At 34.4% G+C, this 15486-nt stretch overlaps 1 protein-coding gene across 1 annotated transcript; it reads left to right on the top strand.

Moving 5' to 3' along the window:
* The first annotated feature begins 2970 nt into the window (after window positions 1-2970).
* Window positions 2971-12637, top strand: LOC142611984 (methyltransferase-like protein 2). The gene is made up of 9 exons (XM_075784345.1): window positions 2971-3346; window positions 4032-4263; window positions 5845-5984; window positions 6304-6337; window positions 6824-6899; window positions 9138-9315; window positions 10519-10608; window positions 10716-10815; window positions 11984-12637. Exons 1-9 carry the CDS (start codon window positions 3074-3076, stop codon window positions 12121-12123), a joined length of 1263 nt encoding a protein of 420 aa, XP_075640460.1. The 5' UTR covers window positions 2971-3073; the 3' UTR covers window positions 12124-12637.
* Window positions 12638-15486: the final 2849 nt, after the last annotated feature.

The following is a 15486-nucleotide window of genomic DNA, read 5'->3' on the forward strand; positions in this document are numbered from 1 at the left end:
CCAACTCGTTCACTTAGGACCATTTGAGTATTTTCAATGATAACCTGGTTTTATAACATCACATCAACTATAATATGCAGAGAAGAATATATCAGTGAGAACACACGTTATTCTTTGACAAATTACGAAAGTAAAGCAATTAATTAGGCATGTGCTACACACTAAACACAGGTATGGCTCCATGTATTAGTTTATTATATCCGGTTGGCATATTATATTACAGCTTTATAAATATCATGAATAGTGAAAGAAGGATCCTATTAAAATTTTAAACGTATAGTTCCTCAGAGCATTGGCATAGCTCCATGTATATAGTTAGCCTAACCCAAATAATAACTCTCCATTCCAAAATTTTAACAAAAATAATAAAAATATTCACAATGATAATTATATTTTAGCAAAAAAAACTATTTTACCACCAAATAACAAAAAAATCATATGTTATTTGCAACTACAGTAAACTGTTATAATACCAGTTTACTGTAACAAGTTATTGAAAATAAAATACAATATTTTATTAAGATTATATATCTTTCTTCAATTAAAAAACTCAAATTCTCTCTTTCCTTATTATTTTAATGAGTTGTTTATAGTATTATTTTAAATGAAGTAATAAAAAAAATAAAACATTTTTTATTTGGTGTATTGTAAAGTGAGGTAGTAAAATAGATAAAATAGCTTTTTGAGGTACTAAAAGACAAAAACTAAAATTTTTAGCACCACCCATTGTAAATTCTAACTTAAAAAAAAAAAAAAAAATCCTAGCTAGCCTAATATTAAAAAAAACATTTTTTTTGTTTTTGTTTTTGTTGGTAGATAATTGCATCTTAATGTATTTAGAAACAATAATTTTGTATATTTATAATTTTTTTAATAATATATGAATGTCTATTTGGATTTTTTTTTCTTTATACTTCGGCCCCTGTTAGCTTAAAATTTTGGGTCCATCCTTGTCTAATATAATATAGTTTTCATTCAAATAATTTTTCTACCTAAAGAGAATTCCTATCAATAATATATTGAAATATAGTTGTCCAACCTATGAGTTAACATAATTTCTATGCTTCTTATTTAGGAGAACATTTAGAAAACGAAATGCAATAGAGGGAATGGTTGGTTCTGAATTTCTAGTCCCTAATCCCACTAATTTCATTGTAAGTTAAGGTTTATTTGAGATTTGTATTTTAAATTTGGAAAATTGTATAATTTTCATCTTTTGTGTTAAAAAGAAATGATAGTAGTACTATAATGGTATTTGAGCTATTTTAATCTCATTGCAAAATATGCACAAGATTTATGATTCATCATCATGTGTTCTTTTGAAACATATCTAAATTAGGAAGATTAAAGGTCCATTTGGTAAGAGATTTATAATAACACTGTTTAAGTGTTGTGAAAATACGTGTGAATGAAAAAATGTTGTGAAAATACGTGTTGTAATATTTGAATAATAAAAACTATTGTTTAAACAACGTTATTAAACATGACCTTAGGCTTCATCATTGACAATTACACTATCACGTTTCAAAATTTGCACAAGATTTATGCTTCATCATGTTTGTGCTTATCCTCCAAAGTTCATACTGACTCGGTCACTTAGGACTATTTGAGTATTTTCAATGATAACCTGTTTTTTTTTTTTTAGAGAGAGTTTCAATCTATAGCGTCCGTTCCTGATGATAGCTTTTTATTATCAGACCAAGACACCAATCAGTTTTTGGTGTAGGCGGAGATTGAACTCCAGATCTCTTATTCAACTATCAGAAGAGATTTTACTAGTTAAACTAACTGGAACCCACATAACCTGGTTTTATAACATCACATCAACTATAATGCAGAGAAGAAAATATCAATGTGAACACACATTATTCTTTGATAACTATTTACGAAAGTAAAGCAATTAATTAGGCATGTGCCGCACACTAAACATAGGCATAGCTCCATGTATATAGTTTATTATATCCGGCTGGCATACGATATTACAGCTTTACAAATATCAAGAATAGTGAAAAGAAGGAGCCTATTAAAATTTGAAATGTATAGTTCCTCATAGCAGTCCAAATCCATCGCGATTGAATTCAAGTAGTATGAGTTTTCATCCACCAAAAAAAGTGTTACTTATTTATTTGTTTTTAGATTTCATAGAATTCAACATATAATATTTTAAGATTTTTTTTTTAATTGTCACAGTTGGTGAAATTCAATATCATATCTTTTATTTGATTACAATTTTTTTATTAATAATACTCGAATGTCCTAATCCAATTGATGTCTTAAGTTTGATGATCAAAAGCGATTATAATGGAATGGACATCATAGAACAAAATTTTATTGTAGCTATAAAATAATAATAAACGACTCAAATGTCCCAAACCATGACAGTATTCCAGAATTAAAGTTTTTATTTTATTTTATTTTTAATTTAAAGAATTAGAGTTGATATTTCTGTTGTACATACACCCCTCCCCCCTTCCCCCAACCAAAAAAAAAAAAAAACAATGAAATGAGAAGGGTACTTGTCCTTAATGCTATCTCCTCAATGCCATACTCTTAAAATTTGTAAGAGAGTATAGTTTAGTCAATAAATAGTATTGCTCTACTAAATGAATTGCTTTTGCTTTGGCCTAATTTTAAACACTTAACAAAAAAATAAATTTAAGAAATTTTTAAATTACTTATTATATTATTAATGGATAATTATTGGGTACTCTCGGAATACCATAAATGCGTACTCTCTTCTCTTTTCATATAATTGTGGATTTTACCAATTAAATTTATAGTGAAACTCACAATTTATGTAAGAGAAGAGTACGCATATATAGTACTCTCAGAATATTTAATAATTTTCCGTTATTATATGACATTAATTATGTTCATTGTCATGATAATTGTTAGAATTTATATAATTCTATATACAAAAAAACTGTAATAACTATCATATTAAATATTTGTGTGTATTGCACGGTCCATGGGCTAATGGGCCACAGGCCCAAGTATGTCTTTGAGTCTTTGACAACAGGCTACGAAGAACGCAAGTGCAAAACCCTAGTCGGAGTTGACGGAAGACCCGAAAATGACCGATAAGCTATCAACGTTCTTCGATTCTGGTATCTACCGGTTCGAGAACTCGAACGCGGTTTTCATCGACCCGGTTCGAGCAATGAACCGCTCATACACCCGGTTTAGGGTTTCTCCTTCTGCGTACTATCCTCGCTTCTTCGAATCCAAACCCGCGGGTCAAGAATCCAAGGTTTCATCCAATTCGAGAAAGCGAAAGCGTAAGGAGAAGAAGAAGAAGCCTCACGCTCTCAATGAACGCGAAAAAATCGCCGATCAACGACACCAGGTATTTACCAAACGTCACCGTTTTTGGTTTCCGAGAAAATTGTAGGAAATTTAAGCAGTTTGAGTCATTTTCCGAGAAAAACATTTCCTGGAAAATTGTTTTTTTTTTTCCCTGTGTTTGGCAACAGTCTTGAAAATGAGCTGGAAAACGTTTTCTAGTGTTTGGTATGCACAGAAAATTAGTAATATTTATTGTATATTTCAAAACATGAGAGAGCTTGTATTCCAGAAGGGCAAAACTTAGGTACATTTCGTTACGTGCGGTACATTAGGTTTCTCAATTAAATTTAAAACCATAATTGTGTTGAATTTAATTGCGCTTAGGAAAGAAAACACTGTTTGTGAGTGTGTTTGAATCTAATTGAGGGAACCATCAGTACTTAAGAAACTGTACCTAAGTTATACTGTTTTCAGAAAATAAAAGCTGAAAATAAGCTACATTAATTTTTATTAGGATTTTTTAATGCTACCAAACACTGTAAATCTCGGAAAACTATCTTTAGGAAAAGGTTTTACCTAGAAACAAACGGAGCTTAAGTGGAGAACAATTTTCTATCTAAAACATATTGTTGATGAAGGGGAAATTACTCAATTTAGGGTTCGGTGCAGGGTTCTTTATTTGTTTTGTTTTAGATGGTCCTGGAAATGATTTGAGGATTGTGAGGTTGATTGTGCGTGTGTTGCAGGAAGCAAGGCCTTTGTTACTGAAGGCGCATGAATGTTTGATGAGAGAAACTGATCTATTGGATGTAATGAGCAATCTGCGGAGTGATTTTGATTCCTTGAGAGGATGCAGGGACTCAGTTTCGACTGGTGTTCCGGAACAATCTTTTTTTGAATTGGGACGGGTGTGGCAAGCCCCTCTTTATGAGATAACTCTTAATTTCGATCAACATGAGAAGCCAAATGCTGATGGAGGTCAGTTTCATTATCAAGAATGTTCCTATAACTATGAAATATGTAGGGAAATGAGGATTGAATTATTTATATGAATTCACCAAAGTTTCCTATTTACTAAAAGAGATTTTGGCTTATTGATTTTTAGCAAAAACCCGAAACAATGTGATATATTTACTTATTGTGTGTTTGGGTAAGGAATTTTTGGGCAGAATTTGGGCACATTGTGAAATTTTTCTATTTTATAATAAGTTGTTGTTATTGGGTGGAAGTTTCATACTTCAAGGGGGATTTTTGAGGCTTTATTTCCAATTTCCGCCTGAAAGTGCAACAGAATAAATTTGTAAGAGCTTTGGCCACTATTGGTAACCACAGTTTTAATGTCTTCCCTCGATGTCTTAGAAACATTTCTTGGGCTGCCCTTGCATGAGCTTGCAAGTTCTCTTCTTGTCTATGTGACGGAGACATGAGCTTGTTGAAATCTCTCCATGAATAGCATGCTACTGAGTACTGACTAGAGATGATGGAGGAACTATTTACTCATATTGCTCCACTTGTTGGTCCATGCCCAGACTTTGATACCAACTTTGTATTCTTAATTGTGATTTCTATCAAGTTATTAAATAAAGATTTATATAAATATTTATACTTAACTGCGTCAGCTAGGATTAGCTTAGATGGGATTATTTGATCAAGTTAAGGCTATTTATATTGGCTAGTTACAAAATAATGAGCAGGTGAGAATTATTGTTTCAAAACATGCCTAAAAGCTTGCTTTGGAGGCATTGGTTTCCCTCCAAAGTAAAACCATCTGTCTTCCTGTGGTGCTGCCATTATTTACTCTTTCCAACACAATAGGTGGCTGAGGTGGCCATAGCACTCTCTCTGTCTTGGTCCCAACTTTCTCTTTCTAAACATTCAAGAAAACAAGCTTTGTAGAGTTGAGCTTCTTATCATTGATTGCGATAAACTCCTTTATATCTAATCAATTTTATATAGTAGTTGTCAGTGAAATTTTTGTTGGTGCAGATGATTGAGACTTCTTTGGGTATGAGTTTTATATTGAAACAACGAAATTAGTTGTTGCTGGGATTTCAAATGAAGGGAATGTGAATCCCATCATTTGTGAATTTTAGTGTGATTAGCAAATTTTTCATATAAACACACGGTTCAGGTATTTAGTTCCTGTTGTTTGTCTTGATTTTCTCTGTAGGATAAGTGATTAAGACAGATTTCTTGCAGTTGATTCTCAGATATCAGCAGAAGTTTTGATTTCATAATGTCCTAATTGTTAGTAACTATTAAAATTGATTTCATTATCTTTGTTTTGTTCAATTAATGGCTTGTAAAAGGTGGGTTTGACACTTGATAGACTATGGGTTTGTTTGGTACGTGTGTTTAAACAGTAGTTTTCAGTTTTTTTGGAAATACGTGTGGATGAAAAAGTGCGTGGAAATACGTGTAATATTGTTTAAAATCTGAAAACCTGTGTTCAAGAGCGCATACCAAACGGGCCCTATATTTTTTAATTTTGTGTTCTAGTTTTCATGTGACATTGTTTCCCCAAATTCTGCCAACTTATGTTCAATTCTTGATTTTTAGGTTCCCCAATCATGCAATACAGCGAACAAAGAGTGCTTCCTATCTTTGATAACTTAGTTCTCAATGAGACGGGCAATGATGTTGAGGCAGAATTTCTTAACAGTCGATATGTAATACCTCGAGAGAGCTCATTCTACATGGTATGTTGACTTGTTACTCCTTTTTTATCATGAAGGAAAACTCCTGAGAAAAGATGAATATATATATATATATATATATATATATATATATATATACACCCCCCCCCCCCTCTCCAATGTTTGACCCTGTTTTCATTTGAACCATTAGGATGCTCTTTTCAAAATTGTTTCAATTTGATCGTTAGTTGAATCATATGCTTTTTAAATGTCATATGTACAATATCCCAGTTGGGTTGCCATGTGTGCTCAAATACTTACAATCAGTTCATGTGTGTCTTACACATCTCTATATGTTTTGTTTTCTGTTGTCATGTGGAAGTCTGATCTCGGGCAGATTCACAACCTGATTCCTGGTAATGTTTGCATAAAGAAGTTAATTATTTGTTGAGTCTACCTTAAATTTAGCATCATAGTTTTACTTCTAAAAATTGTAAGCAGCCTAGGTCTGTAGCTAAGAACTCCAAGATAATTGCTAAGGAAAATCAACCTAGTTGGTAAGTATCATCCATTTATGTTTCCTTCTAATTATAGTCCTCTCTGTGTTTAATTAAATCACAAGCTTTTCATGGTCATTTAAATTGCAAGACATGTGATGTGGAAATTATTGGCTAGTGGGAATGATCCTCAACTTGTTTATACTTTATAATGTAGACGTGCCCTTTCATGAACACTTGTTTTTATTGACCCAATTGGTTTGGTTTAATGCCAACTTATCACTGTACCTTATCATATAAGTTGGTAATTTCATTTAGAGTCTATCAATTTTTGGCAAAGTATTGATTAAGTCAGAAAAGTCTTGTTAGTTCTACTTGTTATATGATGTTTAATCTTCTATGCAGCTGACTCTGGTTGTGGCTTCAATCTTATTGTGATTGATCCCCCATGGGAAAATGGAAGTGCTCGTCAGAAGTCAAGGTATCAAACATTCTTTGCTTAATATACATGCTCTCTAGCTTTACAAAATATACAAGCTGTTGATCATTCTTTAATGATTCTCCAGCAAATGCACTCTTGTATCTGGAACATATATCATAAAAACTGTTCCTTAAAAAACAAGGCACTTCATATACTTCAGAGAAGGTTGATTTTGTCAATTGCATTATTTTGAAGGGAAACTACCCTACTGTGAATATAAGTTGTTTCTTTCTTCTTTTTCTTTATCCAGAAAGTTGTTTGATTGACAGATCAAGCAGATTTTTATCAACCAGATAAAAATTCTTAGTACTGTTAGATTTGTTTTATCAGTACATGAATCAAAATGTAGTGGTGGATGACTGATTGAAAGTTGTTGTTTTCTCTAATCCTTTCATGACTGACTGATTGATTAAACTCGTCTTAGGGTTTCTCTTCACTTCTCTTTCAGCCTGACAGAAAATTGGGGCAGATTAACCTTTGAACTCGCCGTTAGGGTTTCTTAAATATACATTGGTTTGGATAACCTTATGCTTTGTGGTTGCCCATTGGCGAATCGTTGTTGTATGTGCTGTTGTAATGCGGAATCTGTGGATCACCTATTACTTTTTTGCCCGATAGCTTATTCTTTGTGGACGTATATGCTTAGGTTGTTTGGGGTCGATTGGGTCATGCTAGGTTCAGTTATGGACTTATTATTTTATTGGTATCATTGGCTTGGGAAGCATAGTTTTGACATTTGGAATTTGGTTCCAGGCTGTTTATTGTGGACCATTTGGACTAAACAGAATTGCCGCTCTTTTGAGGATAATGGGAAAACTGTGGTTCAATTATTAGATTTATGCCAACGGACCCTCTTTGATTGGTCTCGGTGTTGGGGTCTCTCGGATTGTTCTTCCCTTATGGATTTCCTTTTGTCTATTAGAATAGCTTAGCGGCTGCTTGTGTCTCTTTGTTTCTTATTATTCTTTGTTCACTACTGTGAACACTTTGTATTTTTCTTGCTATTCCTTTATTAATAATATTTTCTTCTTACTTATCAAAAAAAAAAAAAATGTTATCTCATATGGCTTGTGAGGAATTTCACATTGATAGCAATTATAGATCTGTGCTAAATAGGGCAGTAATCAAGCTGAACTGAATCTTGATGAAAACTCAAGTCAAGCTTCACTATCTTGTTTAGATTCAGTTTGAACATGTTTGGCCCAAGCTCGAGTTTTAGTTTGGCTTGGCTTGCTATAATCAGCCAAAGAGATGACCACAACATAGATATGTTGAGAACAGCAAAGGTATGAACATTGAAGGCGAATGATGAAATTTTCCGTCTCATCTCTTCTCAGAAAAGAGCAATTATAGGTGCAAAAAAATGTCTTTATTAACTTATTTTGACAAACCCATATACCAAAATGGTTTCGACAGAATTAGGTGTGGGTCGTCTTCATTTTTATTGATAATCTGGCCATGGGTGATGGCGAAAGAGTCTTGAGTGATAACTATACAGAAACCTTTATCATTGTGGGTCCTCCTCGTTCATCCTTTTCTTTTCTTTTTTTAAAATTGTTAATGGCATCTTTGTTGACTATGGTCTTTAAGTTGTTGACAGCAAAGACTTGCTTTTTTGGTCAGCTAAACAATTTTTCATTGTTTTTTTATTTTTAAAAATGTTGGGAGGACTAAGATGTGTAAGGAATTATGTTTACGGGGTTGGCTAAATATCCTTCACATAAATGGATTTTTGAGGGGTTTTCAAGCGAAATCCTATGGCAAACCTTATTAATGAGGCCATATCTAACATAAGTTTTGGCTTGTTGAGCTCTATATTCATGAACAAAATAATTTGCTTGAGCTCAACTTGTTTACAAAACAAGCCTTGAAATAAAGATTGAGCATGGCTTGTTTATAAATGAACATAAATAGTAAAGAGCCTTGTAGCTCAAATGGCAAGTCCTTGTGGTTCCAGTGGAGATGTCTAGAGTTCAAATCTCTCATCCTTCCTATTATAACTATTTATTTTTAATATAATAAATAAATAAAAAGAACATAAATAAGCTTTTCTTTGAGCTGAGTTTGAGTTGTTTATGAATAGTTTGGTTCGTTCACAACCCTAATGTTTTAAATACATTTTATGAGCTACAAGATTGGAATTACTATTTTTCGTGATTGAAGTCTAAGTTGAACAGAATTATAAGGGATATTATTCTCAACAATTATGTTTGTTTTTTGGTTCAATCATCATAATAGGTACTCAACTTTACCCAACCGATATTTCTTATCGCTTCCTATCAAGCAACTTACTCACACAGATGGAGCACTAGTAGCCTTGTGGGTGACCAATAGAGAGAAATTGCGTGGTTTTGTTGAGAAAGAGCTCTTTCCTGCTTGGGGAGTCAGATATGTGGCCAGTTTTTATTGGTTGAAGGTGCTCTCTCTCTCTCTTTATATACATCATGCAGTTAGCCTTTACCTTACTTTTCCCTTCTCCAATAGTTATGGGTTAAGAGGACCATCAACAATGCTTACATTGATTTTATTTTTTTTTTGTTGAGAAAGTGCTTACATTGAATTTTGGAGTGAACTATTAGTTAGTTCTTGGAGTTTGGGAGCTCCAATCTATAAAACCTCCTATTTTTACAACCTCATTAGAATCTTTCCACATGTTTTCAAATCTTTCCATGTCATATTTTTTTTAAATGGTAAAATAATTAGTTCCATAGACATGCATAATCATAATAAATGACTATTAATAACTACCATATTTAGAATAAAAATAAAACAAAGGGAGAAGATCATATTTGTTTTTGTAACTAGTATTTCATTATATGCCGGTCCTTGTCCTTCAATTGCTTTATGAAACAATATGAATCTCTCTCTCTCACACACACACACACATGCATGCATGCAAAGTCCAACAAGTGCACACATACGCATGGGCATGTACACCTGCATGCTGTCGTGGATTAGGTGTAAACCTTGTAAGCCAAGTTTTGAGAAAGATTGAAACTTCTCATGAGTATTTAAACCTTTGAAGAGCAATTTAGCAAGTTCATTGGGTTGCCATATTGCTTCTTCTTTGTTTCTGAGATTTATATATGTGATAGAAGAATCATGATTTGCTGAACAAAAGCTTCACAGAATGTCTCCTTTGTTGTTAGCGTTGATTATACTTCTCCCTTTCCCAAAAATAATGGGTTAAAAGGATTCCGCAACAATGCTTAAATTTAATATTTGGAGTTTTGTTAGTCTCTTTTAGTTGTTATTTAGTTCTTGGAGTTTGGGAACTCCAAAATTTCATTGTACCACTTTCATTGTCTCTGAAATTCAGAGTATCTATTGCTTCATGAATTAGTGCTCTCTCTCTCTCTCTCTCTGTGGCACATACACAGACATGCATGTAAATGAAGTTTTGGAAAAGGTCAAAACTGCTCAGAAGTACTTAAATTAAAACTTATAGTTCTAGAACAAGCTGAAAAGTCATCTTTTACTGCTGTCACTGGGACAAATTGGGTCTGCATTCTGTACTGCTTGGCAAAATATGCACACACCTACACATATTCCAGGGGAGATAACTAACATGAATATATGACATATTGTGCCAAATTGTGATTTAACTTGAGTCTTGTAGGTGAAAGCAGATGGCTTGATGATTAATGATTTAGACCTCTTTCATCATAGACCATACGAATGCCTTTTATTGGGCCAATGCCATAGGGAGGTGAGCCTATATTATGCAGCTAGTCCCATTTTAATTGTTGATTCCTTCTGAGTCTTTGTTGCTGATTCTTTTATATGTTTGCCACTTGTGCTTTTGATCCTTTGCAGGCCATGGATTCTAAATGCCTGTCAAAATCTAAGCCTGTACAAGATAATCAGATAATTATTAGCATCCCTGGAGATTACTCAAGGAAGCCCCCAGTTGGAGGTACTTTTGTCTTGACATAATGGGTTTATAATATTAAACCAGCAGCATATCATATGTATATGGACGAAGTTTATATACAACGTACTCTAGAAGAATTCCTCCAAACCGGGTTATGACAAGTGTCTTTGGTCATGTGAGAAGCACATGGCCAATTAAGTGTCCATTAGACCCAAACAAGTCTTACCTACGTCCCCTCATTCTTGAACATATATATCTCTCTCTGTCCGTTCTATCTCGTCTCTCCCAAACTCCAAAATCGGGCCTCCATGGCCAATTATATCGAGCTCACTCCTTCACTTCTGTTGAATGCCGCTCGCCACTGCCACCGCCACTGATGGTGGCTCCTAAGGTCAATCCCTCTCTCTTTCTAAAGCTGAACTACCATGAACGAGTGTCAAGCTCCTCTCACTGTTCCTCACAGACCGACTCTCTTTCTTTGATCTAAAGCGGAGGGTGCCACTCCACTATTGTCTCAACTCAGCCTGACGAAGTCTAAACCCCCATCCTCTCTCTGAAGCCTGACCCTCAAATCTCCCATATCTTTATCTACCTTAAATTTCTCTCTTTGGGGATGTTTCTTTGATTCTGGGGCTCTTGTTTTGGAGATTTGACTGAGCCATGGTGAGGATTAGAAAGAGCGAACAGTTATGAAATGTGTATTTGCAAAAGTTGGATTTTAGGGGCTGAGGAGAACATGGGTTGGGTTTGTAAGGCACCAGTGGAGAGAGAAGTGGATTAGGGGTTGCAAGGGCAGCAAGAGAAGAGGGTAGGAGGAGAAGGTGAAGCTTTGTTTGTGTCTGATAATTCAATTTATTGGTCATGTGCTTCTTACATGACCAAATGCACTTGTCAATTTTTCATTGTGCCTCCTAATCCAGTTTGGAGGAATTTCTCCAAACTGGGTTGTATATGAACTTTGTCCCATGTATATTCAAAATTTACTCATTTGCCTAATTTATAAAATCTCTAGTGAAATTATTTTGTTATTGTTTTGATCATTGTTGGTCTATGGCTATATCCAGCTCAAGATATAGTCGAATATTCTGTTTCTTATAGAACAGCATGAGCTTGTTCTTTAATTGAGAACTACTTTTTTTGCCATTGTTATAACTAGTTTAACAGAATCTATGTAATCATTGAATTACATCTGCTTGTTGATTTTGTTCAGGGTTGCTGATGGATCATGTTCCAGGGTTCAAGCCAGCTCGATGTATAGAACTATTTGCTAGAGAAATGATTTCTGGATGGACTTCTTGGGGGAATGAACCACTTCATTTTCAGGAGTTGAGATATTTTGTTAGGGATTGATGAGTGGTGCACCTGGGCAACCATAACTTATGGGGACCTCAAACATAGTTCAATAGTTCCTTATAAGTGCATTTTGAAAGATGCAAATCCTGTTCTTGCTGATTTGTTATTGTGATTAAATGAGCTGGATGGGGAAGAGTTCCGCTTGAAATAATGTGTCCACGAAGCTCCAACCACTGCCAGTAGTTGGAATCTGTATGCGTGCCTCTGCCTCGATCAAGGTCCAGGATGCCCATGATTCAAGCCTATGAGGATGTAGTATATCTAGTGAGTGAGGAGGAGAATATTCATATGCTGTGCGAGTAGATTGTATTTTCCTTTGTTATGTGGAGGCATTGAAGTCAGCATATTTGCATGAAGGAGGATGATAGTCATAAATTGCTCTCAATTTTGTTCATTCATTCGTTTTTATTTAATAGGTGGTTAGTTTGTAATTATAGATTGTTTTAAGGACTGCTTTTTCCAGACAGCAACTTTCGATTTTGCCTTTGTTTGCCTAAGAGCATCCACACTAGCTCATTTATTTTACACATCTATTTTTACACTAAAACCTACTTTTTTTATTTTACACGTTCATTTTTACAAAACATTCACATCAGTTCATCTATTCTACACCATCTTTTAATTAAATAATCAACTTTATCAAATTTTTTATTATTTTTTTAACTACCACTATACATTCCTCGTGCGCCCTCATCTTTCTCTCTACCCATTCTGAAATTGCTCTCTCTCTCTCTTTGTACCCATTTTCCAGATCACCCAGTCTCTGATTCGAGCTCCGACCAACGATCCACACTCCGATCCATAGCTCTGAGCCACGAGCTCCGATCCACTATCCACAGCTCCGATCCGAGCTCCAGCCCACAATCCACACTCCGATCCGAGCTTCGATCCACCATCCACAGCTTCGATCCGAGTTCCGACCCACGATCTACACTCTGATCCACCATCCACACTCCGATCCGAGCTTCGATCCACCATTCGAGCTTCGATCCACCATCCACAGCTCCGATCCACGATCCACCAGCTCCATGTTTGTGTATCTCTATTTTTTTTTTTTTTTTGAGCAAGTGTATCTGTGTGGATGTGTTTGTGTGTGAGTGTGTTTTTGTGCATATGAGGAAAAAGAAGAAGATGAGCAGTTAACTGGGAGAAAAGAGAAAAAAACGAGCGAACTGGAAATTATAAAAAAATGGGATGAACGAGCTACAGTAACCGTGTAACCGTGTTCATTTACACAGTTACTGTAGCTCATGGATGAATTTCCACAGTTTTAAACATTTTTACACCCACTGATGTGGGTGTTTTTTTGCTCAATGTGTAAAATTGAAAGTTTTTTCTGTTTTAGAAATTTTTACATAGCTGGTGTGGATGCTCTAACGCCTATGTTGCGTTTTAAGTGGTGGGTCTCACAGCACTGTTTGTGACCCAGCCAACAAATGAAAAACCCAAGAAACAGACCCACGGCAGCACTGTTACGTTTTAAAAATTATTTTGCTTTAGGGTTTCAGCATTAAGTTTTCAGTTTTCAGTAAAATAAGCGATATCCAAACAGACTTTTTGTTAATGAGGTTTTTGCCCCTTGGTTTACCTTGAGGCTAAAAGACAATTGTGCTTGAGAAAAATAGTAATTCTTTATTTTTGGGTTGCAAATTGGATTGTAATGATATTGCTGGCATGAAGAATTGAAGATCGTACTAATGTCTTATAAAGACCCAAATTTTGTCGATTAAAAGTTAACTGAAAAACAATTTGTTGCAGCCTTGCGGGACAATGGTTAAACAAACTCTTAGGTGTTGTTTGGTTGTAGGATCTTCCATTCTATGGTTTAAACTCCTTTATTCTCATAAATTTTACATCATTAGTCGATACATTTATTTTAAGAGAGAGTTTTAACGTATAGCATTCACTCTTGATAAGATCTAATGATAGCTCTTTATCATTAAATCAATACACTAGTCGGTTTTTTTATATAGCTGGGCATTGAATTTCTGATCTCTTATTCAACTAACTAGATAATTTAATATATATTATCTACTAAATTCACAATCACATACCAAAAATATAATATATATATATATATATATATATATATATATATTATAGGTAATCAAATATTTATTTCATAAAAAAGACATCATGTTTACACGAGAGCACTCTGAACTTAAAACATAATCACATACCAAATATTAAAATGAAGTTATCTACTAGTATTATTGTAGGGTGTGTTCCACTAGAAAGTAACATTTGCCTAGAAAACAAATAAATATAATAAGAATATAATTTCCCAATTATTCCAAATGCAAAAAGGTACACTTGGGAAAACAAATAAATATAATAAGAATAGAATTTCTCAATTATTCCAAATGCAAAAAAGCAGGGTACGTAGGGTCTTTAGTAGTATATAGTTTACTACTTTACATTACGTTAAAAAGAGACTATGTAATATGTACTACTTTGCATTAAGTTAAAAATTTTAAAAATAAATAATAAATAATCAAAATACAGAAGTAGAAGCAAGAAATTGTAATGCATGTCTAAGGCTCTATACCGTTTGGAGAGTCACTAGTTACCTTTTTTTTTTTTTTTTTTGTCTGCCTATTTTTCCAAATATAATTTTTTTTTAGGCTCTCTATCCTTTCTCTATTCCAATTTTTTCTTTATTCTTTTTTTAATATTTTTGTGAGGACCCGAAGACCCAAGGACCCGACGATCTAAAAACCCAAAGACATACTGGAAAGCATAAGGAGTAGAGGAGAATAAAAGTCAAGGGCCCGAGGATGAAGTGGGATGGTCTGGAAAAGTACAAAAGATAGATTGGTGATGTATGAGATATATTGCAAATATCTGGGTTGGGGTGGATAACTATGAACGTTGCATTGAATGCTCTGCACCAAGCGTTCTGGCCGCATTGAACAGAAAGTATCAGCTTTATTTGTTGCATTAATGCGGAAATGACCTGAACAGTACAAAGCATAGAGTTAAAGCTTCTCTCCATTACCGACTACAAGGAAATGGACAAGTGTCAGTAAAAGGGGTTGAGTAGATGAAAGGTGTAGAGCTAAGATAATAAGGGCAAAGGGTATAAATAAGAGAGGAGAGACACAGGTAAAAGGGACGCCAAAAACACATTTTGTTGTTGCTACCCTCTCTACAAATTCATTGTTTTTGGACCTTTAGTCATAAAACGCTGTTGTTGCTAGTCTTGTACGTGATTTTTGGTCCTTACAATTAGCGCTGTCTGTGGGAACAACAAAGTGGGGTGTTCTGGTTGGAAGGTGAATGGCGGAGGCGAATCAGGAAAGGGAAGAATCAGTAGATTCACAAAGGGGAAACCAAACTATAAATATGCAACGGGGAGTT

This window comes from Castanea sativa, chromosome 1 (assembly GCF_040712315.1).
Source record: "Castanea sativa cultivar Marrone di Chiusa Pesio chromosome 1, ASM4071231v1".
Lineage (NCBI taxonomy): Eukaryota > Viridiplantae > Streptophyta > Magnoliopsida > Fagales > Fagaceae > Castanea > Castanea sativa.

What these genes read in the sequence shown, in the direction of transcription:
- LOC142611984 (XM_075784345.1), top strand. Translation starts at nt 3,074, where the DNA reads ATGACCGATAAGCTATCAACGTTCTTCGATTCTGGTATCTACCGGTTC. An exon ending in TCGCCGATCAACGACACCAG is followed by an intron (nt 3,347 to 4,031) that starts GTATTTACCAAA and finishes CGTGTGTTGCAG; the next exon opens with GAAGCAAGGCCTTTGTTACT. An exon ending in GATTCACAACCTGATTCCTG is followed by an intron (nt 6,338 to 6,823) that starts GTAATGTTTGCA and finishes TCTTCTATGCAG; the next exon opens with CTGACTCTGGTTGTGGCTTC.